Consider the following 23,051-nt stretch of genomic DNA (forward strand, 5'->3'; position numbering starts at 1 on the left):
TTTTTTTTTTTTTTTGAGATGGAGTCTCACTCTGTTGCCTAGGCTGGAGTGCAGTGGCACGATCTTGGCTCACTGCAACCTCTGCCTCCTGGGTTCAAGCTATTCTCCTGCCTCAGCCTCCCAAGTAGCTGGGATTACAGGCATATGCCATAAAAGTAACACTTTTAATAAATGAATTTTAATTGTTAACAAACCTAATAAGTGGAAGAATTTGTTAAGAGATATGAGCATTTACTGCTAAGAACATTAAAGAATTCCTATGTTTGATTAGAAATTTTTTAGATTAGTGTTTCTTAAACTTGAGTAATATGCATAGCCCTTTTAAAGGACAAAAGTCATGGAGGACCCTCAGCATCGGCTTTTTATTATTTATAACATAATCAAAATAATTTTTGTTACAAAGAGACTTAAATATATACAAACTTAAAATGGTATAATCTTATGCTTATGATTTTTGTATAATTAAAAACTCAAAGCAAATTTATAAAATAAATTCAAAATGCTACAAAATCAATATAATTCTAATTTAAAGCTCTTTATTAAATTTCCATTTTTAATTTCTTTATAAAGAACTCACATTTAGAGAAACTCTGTTCTAAATGAACTGCAGAGCCCATTTTACATCTGATATTCTTTGATTTTCTTTATTAAGTATCAGAATTTTTAGTAAGAAATAAGTTGCAAGTATGTCTCTAAGCAATCTACACTACAATATCTTAATAGGAGAAAGAGTTATTTGATCAAGGTTGTTCTTTCTATTAACTGCAGGTTGTCAATGAGAGCTATTCACTTTAGTAATCAAAAATTTTTAGTTTTTGAAACTATAATTGTAGAATATTAGAGTTCAATCGAATGTTCAATAATATCCATGGATTTTTGTGGGCAATGTACTACAGATAAAATCATATTCATATTTCTCAATTTCTTTCTAATAGTAATTTTCACAGCAAACAAGTATTTTCAATTATCTCCAAATATTTTCACATTAGTACAATTTTATTTTCCAATAAGAATGTGAAAATTGACATGCATTGCTCAAAAAGCAGACATAACTCTTCTGTTTAGAATTTTCTGTTTCTGTTAGAATTTTCACTTACATTATCATTAGTGACTGACATCATCTAATAATCCCACAGTGGATGTAAATGATTAAATCTATATGTTATCAATATTCAAACTTTGTACACATTTTTATTGAGAATATTCTGTATATATAAAGAAAATAAAGGATAAATACATACTGTTAAGACTGCAGAGTTTTGGAATTTATTCTCTGAGGATAAATGAACATGGCCTGAGGAGTAACTAAATTTTTTATCAGGATAACTTTTAATAGAGATTGTTGCATCAAATGCTTCAGTGTATCCATAAACTTGAATCACAATATTTTCAGATGCTCCAACACGGAATATTTTTGGAGCTGAAATGACATATCTGTTGAAAAAGGAAAAGATAAGGCTCAGTGTCTTTATATGACATATTTTCTCATACTTTTGATTTTTTTCTCTCACTTGAGAGATTCCTTTTAAAATACATATATTTCCTCACTTAAAAATGATATTAGTAAGTCAAAATGTACTTGTGACCCACTGTAACTTCGGCATAATTTCTAAGTAGTTTGGAATTAAGATCTGAGAAATGAAGCTGGAGGTTTAGTTTACATTTAGAAAGGTAAGGTGATAATAGCACCTTCTCTTAGCTACTGCAGCCAAGGAAGACTTTTAATCATGTTGACCAGAACATGTAAATGGGGTCAATATTTTTTGCTCAATGAAGAAAAAAGCAGTGAATTAATTCCAGCTGTGGCATCTGCTGGCTGAGTGACCATGGTAAAGTCACTAACTCTTTCTGAGGCTAAAATAACTTACTGTGAAAATAATCACCTTCTTTACCAGGCTCTGGTAAAGATTAAATGAGAACATATATATGAAAAGGTCTAGCACTCTTAGTACTCAATACATGTTAAGATTTATTAATCTCACTAAATTAATTGAAAAATGCTTTGATACAACTTCCAAATACACATAAGAAACTGGGTTTTGTCCTCCAGGCAATTGTTTTGGTTGTATCTGGAAAAGAAATTGTTGATGGAAAAAGTATAATAATTGTAAAGTTATTAAACACATTAACTTTCTAAATACAATTATAATCTCATTAGAACAATGAGTATGTATATGTAATCATTTAAAAAGTGATACAGGAGCAAGAAGAGTAAATAAATTTTGCCCGAAGCCCTTTAGTGTCTAATTACATAATAAAAATTAGGGAGTGATCTTAGAAATACTATGTTATACTAGTAAACAGATAACGGAAAGGATGGAATATGAGTGAGCTGGGAAGTGCATTTGGAAATGGAAATAATGATGATGGTCCTTTAAGAGCAAATCATCATCTTCAAACAATAATGGTAATTAAGTACTTGCCATATATCAGAGGCTGTATCAGCACTTTACATACAGCTCTTGTTAATTTTTACAATAAGCCAATGATGCTGGTACTATCATCATTCATATTTTGCAAGTGGTAAGAGGCTAACTTAGCTAAGGTTATATGGTTTGTAAGTAAATGGGGGAGGACTTTCTATCAGTTCTCTCTCAGTTGTTATGTGTACAGTTGAGGTCAAGTTTGTATGTTATTCACAACCATAGACTGTTCTCTTATTTTTACTTTCATGCGATTTATACAACAATGGAAGTGAATCTATACATGTTCTTGAAATGCAAATTTTAAAGTATGTGATTTTAAAAAATTATTGTATTTTAAAACTTGCAAATATAAACTGGATTACTAACTGTATATCACAAAAGTATCTAATTTGAATAGCGAGAACTACATATGCTATTACATAGGAAAAAAAGTGTTTTAACCCAAAAGGGCATAGTGATCGACTAATTCAAGTGGCCCAACAAGCTTGGAGTGCACCCACCACCCCACCTGGCAGAATTATTCCAGGCTTCTGCCAACATTATGACATTTTAAGAGTCTGGTAAAAGCAGGAAGTTTTTAGTAACAATGGAATTAATTTATCAGCAATTAAATCCTTTAAAGCATCTGGCAGTTCTCCTACTTTACAATTAATTTGGATCCACTTATAGGCAAATTACAAAAGAGAGGAAAGAATTTCCAGATTTCCAACCATCATCTGAATTCCCCTTCCCCACATGCCTAGTAGGAGATAGCAGAAAATGAGAGGAGCTCAGCTTTTATGATAATAAGATATATTTACTGAAATTTTACCCTGTGATAAGGCACTATTCTGAATACTTTATTTGTATAAACTCACTGTGTGATTACAACCACTCTGTGAGGAACTATTACTCCAATTTTAAGGTGAAGAAACTGCTAATTAATTTTCCCAAGGCCACACATATAGGATTTATGAATTCTATAATTCACAAATTATAGAATTAGAAATCGAACCTGAGAAGCCCATTTCCAGAATTAACATTTTCAACTGTTATACTAAATGGAATTTATAAAGAGTTTTGTAATTAGAAAAATTTAGAGACATAAAGCTACTTTAATTTCAGTATTTATAGAAGCTTTATGTTTTTCAGTTTAGTATTGCTTTAATTTTGAATTGTGTATGGTAGGGGTCCCCAATCCCTGGGCCACGGACCAATACAAGTCCATGGCTTGTTAGGAACCAGGCCACACAGCAGGAGGTGAGCAGTGGGGCAAAGGAGCATTACCACCTGAGCTCTGCCTCCTGTCAGATCAGTGGTGGCATTAGATTCTCCTAGGAGCGTGAACCCTATTGTGAACTGCACATGCGAGGGATCTAGATTGCAAGCTCCTTATGAGAATATAATGCCTGATGATCTGAAGTGGAACAGTTTCATTCTGAAACCATCCCCACCCCAATCCTGGTCCATGGAAACACTGTCTTCCACAAAACCTGTCTCTAGTGCCAAAACGGTTGAGGACTGCTGGTCTATGTGACGGTAGCAGTCAAGCATAAAATACATAGTGTTTAGAAGCCCCTAAAAGAATATTCTGGAACCACCCTTTAAAAAGATTTTGGTTCTTATTGACTTATCAGTAGCATAATCTATCCATTTAAATAATTTCATAGTTTTCTTTGTCTTTCAACTGCTGCAGAAGATCAGGTTACTGAGCTTGCAGAGAGGCAAGAATGTTATTTTGGCCTCTATCTGGAATGCTCTTTCCTCAGATATGTGCATGGTTTGCTTCCTCACTTCCTTCAGGCTCTGTTTGAGTGCAGCCTCCTTAAGAGAACCTTTCCTGGCCACATTTTAAAATAGTGCCCCATAATTTTTTTTTTTAATTCTCATACTCTGCTTTATTTTTTTCTTCATAATACTACCTACCTGACCTTACACATTCTTTCAGGGGTTCATTCATTCATTACTTGCTTCTCCCACTAGAATGCAAGCTCTAGGAATTGTCTTACCATTTGCTATATCTGCAGTGCCTATCATATGGTTAGGTGCTCAATAAATATTTGTTGAGTCAATCAATCAACCAATTAATTAAAGTGATTGATTGCCATGTTGTAAATGGTACACTCTGACTTTTTCAGAGAAAGTGAGGAAATAATTTTTATTAAGGGCTAGTAGAAATAATTCAGAATAAGTCTGGACAAGAATCATGGAACCCAGGTCCTAGCCCTAGTTCTGCCACCAATTTGAAGTCACTTAATTTCAGTCTCTCTAAGCCTTAGCTGCTCATCTTTCAAAAAGAAATAATAAACGCAGGATGCTAAGGTAGTTGAGTGTTTGTGGCCATGTAATAAGATCACAGATCAGAAATACGAGGGTGCTAAAAAAGAATGACATACTAAGTATGTGTTTATATATAATACATTTATACGTATACATTTATGACAAAATGAAAAAAATTGAAGTGATGAACAGGAGACCTTAATAAAAATCCTGTTTCTGTCTCTCTAGAACTGTGACCTTTGGTCAGTCACTTCCCTTATCTGGACTTATCCTCATATATAAAATGAATAGGTTTGATTAGATGATCTACAGTTAGTTTTCAGTATTAAAATATTTCTAGATATAAGATCATTATTTTTAAAACATTACTTAAAATGCATATTATCTCAATAATGACACTAAAAACTGTAAAAAATCAGCTCATAAATGCATGATAGAAGTCATTACAACAACAGATTTTCAGATCACAGTATTAGATTGACTCCTAAATAACCCTGGTTTAACTGTGTATAGTCTATGAAAAACACAAAGAAAACTAACACCAAGTTAAAAAAAAGCAAAAAATGTCAAGAAAGTTCATTATCTGGAGTTTCTTTTGTGCTTTTTTGAAGAGGAATTTGAATAATCACTTACGTAAATTTTAATAAATAACAATTCTGTAAAAGCTGTCATGTTGTTAGCTACTCATCAAATCAAAATGCTTCCATGACTTTCTCATTCAGAGATGATACTATTCACTTGGTGTTCTCAGAAGTAGCAAGTTATTTTCAAATTAACAGAATCTGTTAAATTTAACTCTTCATTCGTCATAACTAAGATGCATTGAAAAATGAAGATAGCTTGTTTTACTTACGTTTGCTCCTGTCCCCAAGTTTTCCCCAGGAAGATTAAAAAACAAAGTATTCCCAAAAGGCCCATGGTTGGAGGTAGCAGGAAACCATGGATATAACCCTTTTGAGGATAGTCTCCTTTTAAATAAACTGAACTTGAAGAATTCAGATAATCTGGCTAATTATTAATGTCAGAAAGGTGAACCTCTAAGTGGGAAAACTAGAATTGGAACTAAAACACCCTTTCATGCCCAGGAATACAGATAGGGAGTACTTTACAGGAACTTACACCCAGGGAATTTATTTTTATTAATACAAATAAAGGGACTGTAAAATGGGAATTTGGCACTATGAAGAGTGGCTCAAAGCTAGAAACCAGTAAGCCCATTGCTTTGGCCTTTCTTCTCTTGCCCAGGCCATTTGCTTTGATGTTGCATCATCTGCAAGCACACATCTGGCAGGTCCACTCTAATACTGATGAAGACCCACCTGGACTCTTTCAAATTGAAATGATTTTAGAAGGGGCCTGGTTTAGACAGGACTCACAAGATGATCTTTTTTGGAGACCTGAATGGCAGTGTCGTTGGTGCTGCAAATGGTCTGAGCATAACCTAGCTCTGCAAAGGAGGTCTAGGGAATTGTTCCTTGGTCTGTCTCAGTCTAGAGAACATTAGGTGGAGGAAAGTTGTGAAAACACTTTGTGGAGGATGCTGTCATCATTCTCTAAGTATTGGAGAATAGATATTCTTCAATATTTATTAAGTCATATACCACTCATTCAAAGTTTGTCTTTATTCAGATATAGAATATCTTTCTTTTAAAGAAAACACATGTTATACTTTTCAGTGAGGATTTTGATAATTTTAATATAAGAGCTCCAGAAAAACAAAGCTTCCTATAACAATTGAGTCTAGTAATTAATTCACAATATACTAAAATTTTATGTTTATATATATATATATATATATATTTTTTTTTTTTTTTGAGACAGAGTATCTTTCTGTCACCCAGGCTGTAGTCTAGTGGCACTATCTCGGCTCAGGGCAACCTCCGCCTCCCAGGTTCAAGGGATTCTCCTGCCTCAGCCTCCCAAGTAGCTGGGACTACAGGCATGTCCCACCTCATCCAGCTAATTTTTTGTATTTTTAATAGAGGCAGGGTTTCACCATGTTGGCCAGGCTGGTCTCGAACTCCTGACCTCAGGTGATCCACCCACCTTGGCATCCCAAAGTGCTGGGATTACAGGCATGAGCCACCGTGCCTGGCTGATTTTTAATTAAGTTAATTTTTATGATGTTTTATGTTCATTAGAATTTTTTATTTACTACCTTCTCTTCTTTAGTACTATTTTTACCTTAATATATAATATGTACTCTTCTTTAAAATAATAAGACAGATGTCTCTAAACATATTTCTATAATGAGATATTTATGATATATAAATGAGATATTTATGGTCACATTGGCATTCTTTGCTTTGAATTAATAAAGAATAAACCAAAAATATTTACAAACACTTTAATGCTGAATTCACTAGGGAAAAAAAGGAGCACAAAGGGAAATTTGATATACAAATTTCACTAAAGGTATCTCTTGCATATGTCGTTGAAATGACAAACATTTGCCACTATTGTCTGATCATCTAGCCCATTTATTTCAAAAGGGAATCTGTGAAATGATTAAGCTGGGTTGCAAAAGATGGGTCAAGTTAAAACAAACAGTACTTTTGCCATCATTTTTGGGAAATGAAATTTAAGAGAGAACAAGAACACTCAAATCAAGGTAGGTAATATTTGTATTTTAAGTGCAAATAAGTTTGTTTGCTTGAGCTATAGAGTAAATACTGATAACCAATATTTGCAAGCCATTGTCCTGTTTCTCTGGTAGAAAACATTTAGAAAATGATGGATCTCAAAGATTCTCAACAGAACTGAAGTTTAACAATTTATAGATTCTCAGCTGTGTTTAGTCAAAATTTTTTATCTACCTTCTAAATGTGGCTCACAGGTGAACTTTTGAGGCTGGGCACGCTGGCTCACACCTGTAATCCCAGCTCTTTGGGAGGCCGAGGTGGGTGGATCACCTGAGGTCAGGAGTTTAAGACCAGCCTGACCAACATGGTGAAACCTCGTCTCTACTAAAAATACAAAAATTAGCCAGGCGTGGTGGCAGGTGCCTGTAATCCCAGCTACTTGGGAGGCTGAGGCAGGAGATTCACTTGAACCTGGGAGGTGGAGGTTGAGCACAGATCACGCCACTGCACTCCAGCCTGAGCAACAGATCCAGACTCCATCTCAAAAAAAAAAAGATGATTTTTTTCTTTATAATTTAAAATGTGACCTTTGGTGAGCCTTTCATTTTTATACAAATACTGCATTTCTAAAAGAGAAGAATCTCAGATCTGGCAGCAAGTTTCGTGGTCACCTGACCTTCCTGCTAATGCTGCCTCAATTGTCCCCTCATGATTGAGCCCAAATGACCTAGCCTAGTACACAAGGCCCCTCTTGAGCCCTGCTTAGTTCTCCAGCCTCAACATTCCATTCTTCCCTCCAGCCAAGGAGCTGAATTACCTGATTATTCCCTGAAGTCACCTTGACACCAAGGTGCTCCTAGCAGGATAATAATTTTGTATCTTTCAAATGGATATTCTTTAGTTATTTTATACTTACTTGGTAAAATATGTCTGGACACCAATTTTCTATTAATACAAACTACAGAACTCTTCTTTATGTATAATAAAGGATTTTATCATGTATAATTTTCAAAATCAGACAGCTTATAAGGAGGTATATTAATGGGTTGTAAATTTAGAGAAAAAATAAGCGACATTTTGTTTGTTATTGTTTTCAGAAATTCAGCCCATCAGATTGCGAACTTCAAGTGCCTGCTGGCTGGCTAGAGTAAGAGAGGTGATGTGACCCATAACTGCCCCAGGTAATTTTCATGTGCCTGTTCCATGTCCAGAGGCCAGTGGAGAAACAGAGGCATCTCCTCAGAATTAAATTATTCTAAACGGAGACATGGGAATCATACAAGTTTTGTTCAAGAGTGGTAGGCTGGCACTAGGCAGGTGAGTTATTCTAAGTAAAACCCAGTATTTGTCCCTCTGACTGCTTTTTGGCTCAAGCCCGCAGTCTCATGTTTTAATCCTTTAGGAGAAAGGCTCTAATAAAAGGTCAACTGAAATCCAAAAAGAACTACTTCAGTAACTCTCCATGGGATACAGAGGAGAAAGGCACTGGAGGCTTCGGTGCCAGCAGTTTAAAGACTGACTGGAGAGAGGGCGGAGGTGGAGCAAGGTGGCTGAATAGAACCCCCCAGAGATAGTTCTCCACACAGGAACACCAAATAGAACAACTATCCACGCAAGACAGCACCTTCATAAAAGCCATAAAATCAGGTGAGTGATCACAGTGCCTGGTTTTACCGTAATGATAAGGAAAGAGGCATTGAAGATGGGGTGGGGGTAGGGGGGAAGGTCTCCCTGCATTGCCTACACCACCCCTCCTCCAACCACAGGCTGCACAGCGGGAAAGAGAATCTGTGTGCTTGGAGGGGAGGAGAGAGAGCAAAGTGAGTGCAGGACTTTGCACTGGAAGTCAGTGCTGCCCTGTCACGGTGGAACATAACACAGGACAGAATTCTGCAGGCGCCCAGAATTCTGACAGCACATTTAGGCAGGCGTTGGGACAGAGGAAAATTCTCTGCTCCAGAGGGAGAAACCCAGGTCATGGCTAGCTTCACCACTGGCTAACTAAAGTGGTCTGAGGTCCTGAGTCTATTTGAGTGGCAGTCAGGACACAAGGACTAAAGTGTGTAGACTAAACATAAAATGCTAAGCACCCCCAATTTGCCCCTTATTGACTGAATGAACTCCCACTTGGCCAAAGAGACCCCAGAAACATCTTAAAAATTGAATTCCTGGCCGTGATGGGAAGGGAGGTTAGACATGCCTTGTTATACCCCCTCCCTTTGGAGTTTAGGCACAACTGACCAGCATTCAAGTTAAAAGATCATAAGATGGACAAAACAGACTCTGTGGCAATAAGATACCAAATTACAAACAAGACCTCAGGCCATTCACGCAAGGAATCACACGCTACAAACCATAAAATATCATTAAATGAGCTTTAAAAGTTAACCTGGTATAGTCCGGGCGTGGTGGCTCACTCCTGTAATCCCAGCACTTTGGGAGGCTGAGGCAGGCAGATCACCTGAGGTCAGGAGTTCAAGACCAGACTGGCCAATATGGTGAAACCTCGTCTCTACTAAAAATACAAAAATTAGCTGGGTGTGGTGGCAGGTGCCTGTAATCCCAGCTACTCAGGAGGCTGAGGCAGCAGAATTGCTTGAACCTGGGAGGCAGAGGTTGCAGTGAGCCAAGATAGTGCCATTGCACTCCAGCCTGGGCAACAAGAGCAAAATTCTGCCTCAAAATAAATAAATAAATAAATAAAAATAAACCTGCTGTAATATGGCTTACTTTTCAACCTGACTCTGATATGGCATCACATGACAGATAGCAGACCCTGTAGGGAATAAAAATATTTTACCTTAAAATATATTTGACATATTTTGAAATGGCCCTGCAAAGCTATCTTTTGTGGGAGAGATTTGCATCTGTAGATAATCTCCATTAACAAAACCAGGCCTTCCCTTTCTAGGCTTTTCCCAGATCTAGCAGAGTTGAACTGAGAGTCTGACATCTCAAAGGTCTGCAAAGAGACAGACGTTTGCCATTGATTCTCTCTGAGGGCTGCTATCTATGAGGGTTCATCTACATAACAAGAACCTTGGACCCCACAACCTCCTTTAACTCAAGCATTACTTACTATTGACTTTAAGCCTTTAGACAATAGCTTAACCCTCTCAACCAATTGTCAACTGAAGAATCCTTAAGACCCACCTATAACTACTAAGTCCCTGCTTGGAGATGTCCTGCTTTTTTGGGCTGAATCAATATATACTTCCCATGTACCGATTTATGTCTTCGCCTGTAACTCTTGTCTCCTGGAAATGTATAAAATCAAACTATAACCTAACTGCTTCGGGCACACTTCCTCAGAACCTCTTAAGACTTGTTCCCAAGACCATGATCACTCATATTGGCTCAAAATATTCCACTCTGAAATATTTTACAGATTTTTTTTCCTCTGTTAGCAAGTCCTTGGGCAAGGTCTAGTGCTGTCCTGGTCTTGGAGGCAGTGGACTTAGGGTGCAACACAGTTTGACATTAGTTGTGGCAGCCACAGGAGTATGTATGTCACTCCTTCCCAAACTTCAGGTACTGATGCTTGGGGAGAGATTCCTTCTGCTTGGGGAAAGAAGAGAGAAGAGCACAGAGGACTTTGTCTTGCAACTTGGGTATCAGCTTAGCCACAATACGGTAAAACACCAAACAGATTCCCAAAGCCCCCGATTCCAGGCTTTGTTCCTGGATAGTGTTTCTAGGCCCACCCTGGGTCAGAAGGGAATCCACTGCTCGGTTGGTATGGACTTGGTCCTGGCAGGATTCACCATCTGCTGACTAATGTGGCCTTGGGCCTTGAATAAACATTAGCAGCAGGCATAACCAGGCAGTAGTGGCTGCAGGCCTTGGTGAGCCCCAGTACTGAGCTGGTCTGGAAGGCTGTGGGCTTCAGGTATGACCCAGTGTGATGCCAGCTGTGGCCAGTAGAGTGTCTGCATCACTCCTCCCCCAGCTCCAGTTAGCCAAGCCTGGAGAGAGATGCCTTCTGATTTGGGAAAGAGAGGGAAGAGAGCAAGAGACTTTGCCTGGTAACCCAGGGAATTCTCCCCCATCTTCCCAAGTCTTAGATACACCAAGACTGTGTATCTAAGAGTCTGTAAGTGTTTCAGTGTTCCTGGGCTTAGGGCACCCCCAAGTGCTGAGATGGCTGCAGTAACCACAGGCTTAGGCCACAAAACTCAATCCCCTTTGAATTCTTGACAGGGACAAACAAGCCTGGACTATAAAGATGGGAATAAATACCTAACTCTTCAAGGCCCAGACATGGACGAATATCCACAATTATCAAGAACATCCAGGAAAACATGGCCTCACTGAATGGACTGAATAAGGCACCATTGACCAATCCTGGAGTGATGAAGATACATGACTAATCGGACAGGGAATTCAAAATAGGTGCCTTGATGAACTTCAATGAACTTCAAGATAACAGTGAAGAAATTCAGAATTCTATCAGAGAAACTTAACAAAGAGATTGAAATTTTTTAAATCAAATGGAAATTCTGGAGCTGGCTAAAATATAGATTACTAAGACAAAGAAGTGTATGGCTACATTTATTCCCCCAGTATTTGTGACTACATATTATTTTATCAATAAAATATGAAAATTTCTTTTAAAAAATCTTGGAGATAGAAAATTCAATTGATAAACTGAAAAATGCATTGGAGTCTCTCAATAGCAGACTTGATCAAGCAAAGAAAGAATTTGTGAGCTTGAAGACAGGCTATAAGAAAATACACCGAGGAGAAAAAGGAAAAAACCAAAAAGAAAAAAGAACGAAGCATGCCTACAAGATCTAGAAAATAGCCTCAAAAGAGCAAATTTAAGAGTTACTAGCCTTAAAGGGGATGTAGAGAGAGAGAAAGAGAGAAATTGGGATAGAATGTTTATTCAAGGAAATTATAACAGACAACTTTCCAAACCTAGAGAAAGATATGAATATCTAGGTACAAGAAAATCAAAGAATGCTGAGCAGATTCAACCCAAATAAGACTACTTCAAGACATATAATAATAAAACTCTCAACAATCAAGGACAAAGAAAGGATCTTAAAAGAAGCAAGAGAAAAGAAACAACATAAAGGAGCTCTAATACATCTGGCAACAGATTTCTTAGCAGAAACTTTACAGGCTTGTGGGATGACATAGTCAAAGTGCTGAGGAAAAGAAACATCTGACCTAGAATATTATACCCAGCACAATTATTTTTCAGACATGGAGAAACACTTAGACAAACAAAAGCTGAGGAATATTATCAACATTAGACCTATCTTACAGGAAATGCTAAAGGAAGTTTTTTCAATCTGAAAGAAAAGGCTATTAATGAGCAAGAAGAAATAATCTGAAAGTATAAAACTCGCTGGTAAAAGTAATTACACAGAGAAATACAGAATAATGTAACACTGTAATTGCAGTACGTAAACCACTCATATACTTAATAGAATGACTAAATGATAAACCTATCAAAAATAGTAACTACAATTATTTTTAAGAGACAGACCACGTAAAAAGATATAAATAGATACAACAAAAAGGCAAAATGCAGGAAAGATAAAGTGTAGAGGTTTGTTTGGCTTTCTCTGCTTGTTTTTAAAAACTTTTCTTTGTGATAATAGTTAAGTTGTTATAAGTCTAAAATAATTGTTTATAAGATGTTACTTGCAAGCCTCACGATAACTACAAACCAAAAAGCTATAATTGCTACACAAAAAATAAAAAGCAAGGAATTAAAACATACTACTAGAGAAAATCACTTTTACACAAAAGAAGATAGGAAGGAAGAAAGGAAGAGAGGACCAACAAAACAAGCAGAAAATGAATAACAAAATGTCAGTACTAAGTCCTTACTGATTAATAATAAGAAGTAAATGAGTGTAAATGGATTAGAATCCTTTTCAGAAGGCACTGTAAACAGTTTTGTCTCTTGTTATGGCATTGATTCCCTTTAGTAGATTCTGTGTAACCTACTTCTTTATCTTATAAGCTGTAAAAGGTCTTTGCTCCAAAATATCCTTCTCACTCAGACTTTAAACCTGATGTTGTTTGAAGCATTCTTCTCGCTTCTCAGTAATCAGTCTAGCAATTAAGAAGAAATGCCATAAATGTTAATCACATCTCAATAAGACCTGTAAACTCCACTGCATTTAAACGAGATTTTATGAGACTCAGATATACAGGAGGTATTCTCAGCCTTTAAGGAGCTTATCCAAATGGCAACAACACAATAGCTACCCATTATTAGTTTCCAACATTTATCAGTTATTATGATAATTAACTTGCTAAATTATCTCTCATCTTGACAACCACGCAGAAGGGTGTTATTACCGTCTGGTTACCAATGAGTAAACTAAGGCTCAGAAAAATGTAGTGCTTCAGGGAACACATCTAGTAAGTTGCAGAAATTTCTATTTGATTGTTTGGGATCCGTAGAAAAAAGCCAGGAAAGATACCAAATCATGCTGAAGTCATTTGTTTTTTTTTGAGACGGAGTCTCATTCTGTCACCCAGGCTGGAGTGCAGTGGCACAATCTTGGCTCACTACAAGCTCCGCCTCCCAGGTTCACGCCATTCTCCTGCCTCAGCCTCCCGAGTAGCTGGGACTACAGGCACCCGCCACCACGCCCGGCTAATTTTTTTTTTTTGTATTTTTAGTAGAGATGGGGTTTCACCGTGGTCTCGATCTCCTGACCTCGTGATCCACCCGCCTCGGCCTCCCAAAGTGCTGGGATTACAAGCCTGAGCCACCGTGCCCGGCCCATGCTGAAGTCTTACCTTCTCTTTGACACCTTCTCCAGATATATATATATATATATATTTTAGATAGATTCTCACTCTGTCACCCAGGCTGGAGTGCAGTGGTGCAATCTCAGTTCACTGCAACCTCTGCCTCCTGGGTTCAAGTGATTCCCATGCCTCAGCCTCCCAAGTAGCTGGGACTACAGGGGTGAGCCACCATGCCTGGCTAATTTTTGTATTTTTAGTAGAGATGGGGTTTCACCATATTGGCCAGGCTGGCCTCCAACTCTGGACCTCAAGTGATCTACCCACCTCGGCCTCCCAAAATGCTGGGATTACAGGCGTGAGCCACCGTGCCCGGCCTTTTTTGTCTGTAACTAATTCTGTATTTTATAAACTCTTAAATAATTTATATCCCAGTCCACACATTTTGATTCTTATTATATACTATTGTGTATTCTAGGCAAAGGTTCAAATGCACAAGGTGGGAATAAATGTTACATAATTGAATACCTAGTCTGGCTTATGTCTGGTTCTCCCTTCCTCAATAGAGCTGGAGCAAGACTGGCTGAAATGACCACCAGGCAGATGGCAGATTGGGAAGACAAACTGGAAAGGTCAGAGGTGGAAAGAGATAATAACTGGATAAGCCACATTCTGGGAAATACAGTGGTTCAAATCTACTGTGGATAAATTTGTATTTGAAGATTGAATGGTAACTGGGAAAAATAGAGAAGAAAGCCATTGCTTAAACTATGCTTGAAAGTCACCAAAGCAGTGGGTTGGAATAGCATGTCCCAAAAGGCCACTTCACATCCTAAATAATAATGGAATAGGATAGGATTTCAGATAAGGAAGTAGGGAGGAAGTGGAAAATAATAAGGCTAAAAGAAAATCCAGTGTTAATAATGGAATTCAGTTAAGCATATTTTCCTTAGAGGAATCAAAAGGAAACAACATACAAGGAGGAGATGCTCACTCTCCCTTTATCTCTCACAGTTTTATAACTTCACCTGAATCTGTTCTTTCTATACCCTAGACCTTCTAATGAATCAAGCTCAGCTCATTAACCACCTTCTTTGGTTCCGCTGACCCACGCTTTTTCAGACAATGTTGCTTTTTGTTCATCATAAGTTCCTTCATCTAATTCTAATACCTGGTACCCATCCAGTGGCTAGATGTGGTAGCCAGACTCCAAGATGGCTCCCAGTGGTCCTTACCTCCCTTGTATTCATGCCTCTGTGTGGTCCCTTCCCACACTGTATCACACTGATTCATCTGACCAATAGAATACAGCAAAAGTGAATATGTGTGACTTCTGAGGTTAGGTCATACAAGATATTGCTGTTTCTGCCTTTTTCTCTCTTGAACTGCCTGTTCTAGGGGAAGCCCCCATGTAGTGCGCACACTCAGGAAGCCTATGGAGAGGCCCATGTGGAAAGGAACTGCAGCCTCCTGCCCAGAGCCATGTGAAGTGAATCCTCCAGCCCTAGTCATGACTTTAGGTGGCTGCAGCCCAGCTGTCATCTTGACTGCAACCTCATAAGAGAACCTAACCCAGAATTACCTAGCTAAGCCGTTCCTGAATTCCTGCCCATAGGAACTGGGCAGATAATTAAGGTGTGTTGTTATCTTAAGTCATTAAGTTTGGGGGGAATTTATTACATAGCAATAGTTAATTTTACACTAGATTAGCTGTTTTTATAAAAATATAACTTTCATGAAAGCTCCTTACATTCACTACCACCACCAATAGGCCCTTGCTCCTCGGTCATCAATACTTAAACAATTTGCAAGTGTACTTTAAGTTCCTGAAGAGCAGCAGCTTCAGGAGCCAACTTTGAAAGCGCCACCTGCTGGTATTAACTTAATAGCTTCCCAAAGAAAGCTGGAATAATTAGTGCTGATTAAGTCAGTGCTTAGGTGCGACAGCTTTTCATGGTAAACTCTGGCTTCTTATCTTATATTAATATCTCTTCTGAGAACCAGCTTCTTCGCTTCCTTGAGATAACAGCTGATTTGCCTTCTTCTTAAGAATGCTGAAATGCGATCTTTCTTAGCACTGAAAATCACATAAACATTTATGGAGTTCTTATGATTACCCTTTCTAGGATTACTCTTTCTTGCTTTTCCAACTCTTTTCTTTCTGCTTCAATTATTTTTAAAAGAAGACATGCTAAAGTCTCTGTTTTTTACAAGAAAAAAGCCAGATATCACAAAATCTTTTAATTTTTTTTCCTTCCAAAATAACTGCCAAACCTCACAAACACTTAGTCTATCCCTCCCCGCCCCACCAAACTGACTCTAAGTAATTTTATTTCCCTCTATTTATCCTGAGACCCCTAGAATGCTTTCTGGATATCTTCATAAAAGTTATATAGAAAATATGAAATTAATAAATTAATAAAATAATTGCCCAGCAGCAGAAGTCACTTGATGTTGTTTGGAATGATTCAGCATTATACTCATTTTACAGACAAAGAATCTGATAATCATAAGGTCTGTATTGCTTCATTTAAAAATCCTAGAATTGGGCCAGGCGCAGCGGTTCACACCTGTAATCCCAGCACTTTGGGAGGCCGAGGCAGGCAGATCACCTGAGGTCAGGAGTTCGAGACCAGCCGGGCCAACACGGTAAAACCCCGTCTCTACTAAAAATACAAAAGTTAGCTGGGTGTGGTGGCAGGTGCCTGTAATCCCAGCTACTCAGGAGGCTGAGGCAGGAGAATCACTTGAGCCCAGGACATGGAGGTTGCAGTGAGCGGAGATCGCGCCACTGCACTCCAGCCTGGGTGACACAGTGAGACTCTGTCTAAAAAAAAATAAATAAATAAATAAAAATAATAAAAGCCCAGAATCACACACACACAAAAGTAGCTCTGGCCATTTACGTAATTTGAATGACTTTGTGCAAGATAAAAATGTGGCGTCTCTTATTCAAAAAACCAGGAAAAATGCTGTTAAGGTATTAAAATATAAACATAAAGCCTTTTCCTTTAGCTTGGCCAACATGGCAAAACCCCATCTCTACAAAAAATACAAAAATTAGCCAGGCATGGTGGCACGTGCCTGTAACCCCACTACTCGGGGCACTGAGGCACGAGAATCGCTTGAACCCAGGAGGTCGAGACTGCAGTGAGCCAAGATCATACCACTGCACTCCAGCCTGGGCTACAGAGCAAGACTGTCTCAAGAGAAAGCCTTTTCCTTTCATCTGTAGTCTCTCCCTCAATTTGTCATGGTGCTTTTTAAGATTTGCTATTTATCATCATTGTAAATAAAGGGAAATTAATAATTTTAATTATTGGCATGACTTTTATCATTCATCTTCATATTGTGCACCAGTTTAAGTTGCAAATATAAGAGCATTTCACTTGCATGTGGAATTGCCAAAATTACACAATTTGTATGTCATAGCTCATACATGTATATATATTCCATTCTTCCCAGAACAGTGGAAATTATGCACAAAACTAGCTCAACTGTTTTTATTTTACTTTTTGATATGTGTATGTTCTACGCACACTCTCCACCTTTGCTTTCTGAGGACAAGGAAAGCCTGAAAGAAAAAGGAACTGTAAATTATCCTATCTTTCCCTTTCTTTCTATGTTATCATATTCAAGGTAAACATAATAGTTCCCTAATACAAGGAAATACCACAAGTAAGAAAGGATATGATAAGGCTCCTTGTTTTTTTGTTGTTGTTTTCTTTTTTCTTTCTTTTTTTTTTTTTTTTTTTTTTTTAGCATGCCTTCACCATCTTTCTGCACTCCAAACAAGTTCTTGTTCCAATGGAGAATGTGGTCTCTTCAGGCTGTCAGCGCCCTGGCTTGCTCAGCCACAGACATACTTTTCTTAATACTTTGTACTCACTTTGATTCCCACTAAACTTCTGCACCTTGTGAGCCCACTGGAATTCTGTGTTCACAGGGTATTGTGAATGCTCTGTGTGAATGAGGCAGCAAGGAATTGTGGACATAAAATCGTGCTGTCAGACTTCATTTAAAAAAAACAAGCTCAAAGATAAAATTATTAATAAATGCAGGACAACAACAACAGAGCATTAAACCAAGTGTGGGGCCCTTCTGCGTGTGGGGTTTGGGGTGACTGCATAGGTTGCATGCTCATGAAGCCAGCTTTGGAGTAGCTAAGTCAGGAGTAAACTCATATCTGACTTCAAAGACAAATGTCTTAACACTTCACATGGAATCTCCTCTAATAACACAAGGCAAGGAAGGCATTGGCAGAGAAATCAAAGAATGTCAAGAAGATGAGAAAATTTTAAGACAACTAGATAACATCAAGCTGCTTCCCTTGGGTTCTGTGATCATTAGTGCTACGGTCTGAATGTTTGTGTCCTCTCGAAATTCTTATGTTGAATCTTAATCACCAAAGTGATGGTATTTATAGAATTTTTGGTTGACAGTCTTTTTCTTTCAGCACTTTGAATATATCATCTTTCTACTTAGTAGCCTCTGTGTTTTCTGATGAGAAATCAGCTGTTAATTTTACTGAGGATCCTTTGTACTATCATGTGTTGCTTTTCTCTTGTTATTTTCAAGATTATCTCTTCATTCTTTGACACTTGACAGTTTTATTATGATGTAGTCAGGTGTGGCTCTCTTTGAGTTTATCATACTTAGAGTTCATTGAGTTTTCTTGAATGTGTGGATTAATGTGTCTCATCACATTTGAAAGTTTTGACCATTAGTTCTTCAAATATTTTTTTCTTTCCTTTTCTCTCTCTCTCCTCTCCTTCTGGAACTCTCTTTATGCATATGTTGGTATGCTCGATGGTATACCAGAGGTCTCTCTTTAAGTATATGTTTGTGTTTTCTATGGTGTACCAGATGGTCTACAGGTCTGTTCATTTTTCTTAATCCTTTTTTCTTCCTGCTCCTCAGACTGGATAATCTCAATTGATCTATATCCAAGTTCATTGATTCTTTTTTTCTCCCTGCTCAAATCTGCTGTTGAGTGTCCCTATTGAATTTTTAATTTCAGTTATTGTAGTTTTCAAATACAGAATTTCCATTTGGTTCTTATTTATAATTTTTGTCTTATTCTTTATATGATAAGACATAGCTCTTATACTTCTCTTTAGTTCTTTAGATGTGGTTTCTTTTAGTTATTTGATCATACTGAAAATATCTTATGTAAAGTCCTTCTCTAGGAGATAAAGACTTACTCAGGTGGTTTTTATTATATCTTTTCCTTGTATGGGCTACACTTCCCTGCATCTTTGCTTGTCTTGTAATTTTTTGTTAAAACTGAAATTTAAAAAATTTAAAATTAAATAATAGAATAGAGCAACCTGGAATATTTGAACTGTAGGTTAGATTTGAACCTTAATTTAGAAACGCTTCTATTTTTATGCTCTAGTCGCAATGTGCAAAATGTTTTTGAAAAATTGTTTGCAGCAATATCCAGAAAGGCCATAGGACTGGCATGCTTTTCCATGAAGGTAACCCTTTAACCCTATGAAATAAGATATGATGGTCCCCATTTAACAGGATAAAAAGTTAGTGATTTATTCTAGTGAAAATTATAAAAAGATAAGGATGCAAAAATGCCTTCCAAAATCTAGTTAACTTTTAAAACTAGTGGTTATTCTGGGGAAAATGGGGAATATTATCCCATTAATGAATCTTGAGCTATTTCTTTGTAAGAAGAATTATATCACTGCTTCTCATGAATCTCACCAGCATTGACCTATGGCCTCCATCTCTTCCTTTTCGGTTTTTGATAATCAGGTTTTTGATAATAAGGAGGAAAAAAAGAATGAATGGTGGATTAGTAAGGAGTCTCTGACAGAGTTTTTCTCTTTTGCATTTGCCATTCACAAATAATGAGGATCAAATACTTAGAAACATAACATTGAACTCTAGCAAAACTATTAAAGCCTGGTGGGCGGAGCAATACAGGGTATTCTCTTTTAATATAAGGAATAATTCATAAAGAAATATACTAAAATATTTTAAGACCTTGATCTTATTTCAAACAGTCAATTTTTCTGCCAGTATGTACTCAACCAAAAAGATTTACACCAGGCCAATAGTTAATGGAAGGGCAAGTACCAGAGGCCAGCTGATGGAGGTCTAGGTGTCAGGCCAAGTTTGGTTAAATAAACCTTGCTATTACAAAATGAATATTAGTTGCAGCAAAAAGGAAGTTTATACATTGATAACATTGTTAGGGGGTTATGCCTATGTTTGGGAATTATTCAGCAGCTTTTGTTGCTTCAGCAGTCACTTTTTATCCCATTAAGCAATACAGGGGCCAAAAGAGAACTTCCCTTTGTCCTTTGAAGGTTTGCTGAAAATCAACAGACAAAAGGCAGATTAATAGAAGAGAAGGCACACAAATTTATTAATATCCAGTGTGGAGAGTCACAAAGTAACTACCCCACAATGCAATGGGGTACAGATGGTTATCTACCCTTCTTCTTAGGGTAAAGGAAGATAGAAAAGTGAGGATGATTTTAGGAGAGTAGTAAATGATTTTTAGGGGAATTCAGTGGGCTTGAAGAACATGCAGTGGCCCGGGACAAAGTCTGTTGAGTCCTCAGAGCAGACAATGGTTTGTGACAAATCCAACCAGGTGTGCTGACATATTTCAGTGTTTCTTCATATGATATGAGTTCGGTTAACGAAAATTCAAGGAAGGGATCAGAGGTAATTGTTTTCCTCTTTGGTGGGTCATGACTTTAGGCAGATAAGGGAACTTCAGAGAACTTCATCCTGTGCTTTGGGAGACAGGATTGAGAGACAGTGGGGGTGAGCCAGGGGAGAAGGTCAGAGACATCTTGAGGCTTCTTTTTCAGTTCAGCATGTCAAAGCACCACTTTAAGGTATCTCTTTCTGAGCCCCAACAGTAGATACTCTCCATTCCCCCTTTGCCCGACACCTAGCAACCACCAATCTGCCCTCTGTTTCTATGAATTTACCTAGGGAAACCTTCTCTCATCTCCCATCATTCCTCCCCAGAATGTGACCTTATTGTCACTTAAAACTTCAGTCAGCTTTCCTCATGATGCATTATAATTTGAAGGAGTCTTTCACCTCTTCTCTGTCCCTCTCCCACACCTGCTCCCACTAGATGCCTTGTGCATTAAAGTTAAGTGAATTGTCTGTGATGATTTTACCATCTGGTTTTCATAATGATTATTTGTAAACTTAAAAAGAAACCTTTTTATTATAGAAAACTTCAAACCTATAAAAAAGTAGAGAGAATGGTATAATAAACCTTCATGTGCACATTACCCAGCCTCAGTGATTACCAACTCATGGCCAATTTTACATCCTCTATACCCTCCTCTCCCCTGGTGCTTTTTCTCAAAGGGCTCTTCAGGCAAATAACAAGGAAACCAACTTAAATCAGTGACTGTGAGTGGGAATGAGGTTAAGAAAAGATCAAAACATCAGAGGATAATAGAGTCTCTTACATATTCAGAACAATTGCTTATATATTACACTAAGTTGAACTATATGAAATTGCTGTTTATGTATGTCAAAAATGTTTGAATACTAACTAATAAATATGACTCAACCTAATATATACTCCCATGTTCTGTTTTCATTGCCCTACTTTCAGAATGGAGATTTGAAAGAACTGTGTTCACTGTTATATACATAAATTATCAAATTATCAAATACAAATTATTTATTATTTGTATAATTATAAGTTATCAAATATGAATTAAATTATATTCAATGAACTCTACTAAGAAAAGCAGAGAATAAAAAATTGTTAAAACACGGCCGGGCATGGTGGCTCAAGCCTGTAATCCCAGCACTTTGGGAGGCTGAGGCAGGCAGATCACGAGGTCAGGAGATTGAGACCATCCTGGCTAACACGGTGAAACCCCGTCTCTACTAAAAATACAAAAAATTAGCCGGGCATGTTGGTGGGCGCCTGTAGTCCCAGCTACTCGGGAGGCTGAGGCAGGAGAATGGCGTGAACCCGGGAGGCAGAGCTTGCAGTGAGCTGAGATCACGCCACTGCACTCCAGCCTGGGGGACAGAAAAAGACTCCGTCTCAAAAAAAAAAAAAAAAAATTGTTAAAACAAAAGAAATTTTTAGAAATAACAAGTCCATTAGTTAATTTATCTATCCCATGGACCTTTGTCTATTATGTATAAAGCACGTTCTTGAGACTAAATATAGGGATAAATAACAAAGGGTTTGCTCCCAAGGAATTTATTCTAGAAGAAGAGAGAAGTATATAAACACATAAGTAATCATAGAAGGTAGTAGGTGCTTCAACAGAAGCATATACAAGCTATAATATGAATGCAGAGAAGTATTTAATTCCTTGGGGCTGCTTTTTAGGGAACCCAATATCTGAGCTGGGTTGTTAAATGTGAAATGGGAATTTGTCAGGAGTGGGGGTGCTAAGAAAGGGGATTGCCAGGCTGGGTGCGGTGGCTCATGCCTGTAATCCCAGCACTTTGGGAGGCCGAGGTCGGTGGACCACTTGAGGTCAGGAGTTCGAGACTAGTCTGACCAACATGGTGAAAACCCATCTCTACTAAAAATACAAAAATTAGCGGGGCATGGTGGCGGGGGCCTGTAATCCCAGCTACTTGGGAGGCTGAGATGAGGTACAATAATCACTTGAACCTGGGAGGTGGAGGTTGCAGTGAGCTGGCAGATGAGGGCCTCCTAATCTGCATAGATTTTGCTGGGTAGGACATGGAGAGGTGGCTTTAGGTGGAGCAGTGGCATGATCAGACTTGAATTTTTATTGTATTTTATTTATTTATTATTTTTGAGATGGAGTCTTGCTCTGTTGCCCAGGCTGGAGTGCAGTGGTGTGATCTCAGCTCACTGCAACCTGTGCCTCCTGGTTCAAGTGATTCTCCTGCCTCAGCCTCCTGAGTAGCTGGGATTATAGGCATGCACCACCACGCCCCACTAATTTTTGTATTTTTAGTAGAGACGGGGTTTCGCCATGTTGGCCAGGCTGGTCTCGAACTCCTGACCTCAGGTGATCTGGCTGTCTCTCCCTCCCAAAGTGCTGGGATTACAGGTGTGACCCACCGTGCCTGG

General features: G+C 38.0%; 1 protein-coding gene across 3 annotated transcripts in view; it reads right to left on the minus strand.

The window, feature by feature from the left end:
- C5 (complement C5) overlaps positions 1-23,051 on the minus strand; it is a 124,935-nt gene that overhangs the window by 91,090 nt on the left and 10,794 nt on the right. For 2 of the 3 annotated variants that reach the window (XM_032165009.2, XM_032165010.2), the window contains exons 1-2: positions 5,539-5,603; positions 1,242-1,434 (exon numbers count right to left, since the gene is read on the minus strand). In XM_032165009.2, the coding sequence (XP_032020900.1) occupies positions 1,242-1,434; positions 5,539-5,603 (258 nt within the window). Of the gene's footprint in view, positions 1-1,241; positions 1,435-5,538; positions 5,604-23,051 lie in introns of those variants that run through there. The other variant, XM_032165008.2, reaches the window with a different exon arrangement.

The sequence above is a fragment of the Hylobates moloch genome, unplaced genomic scaffold, assembly GCF_009828535.3.
Source record: "Hylobates moloch isolate HMO894 unplaced genomic scaffold, HMol_V3 SCAFFOLD_10, whole genome shotgun sequence".
Classification (NCBI taxonomy): Eukaryota; Metazoa; Chordata; class Mammalia; order Primates; family Hylobatidae; genus Hylobates; species Hylobates moloch.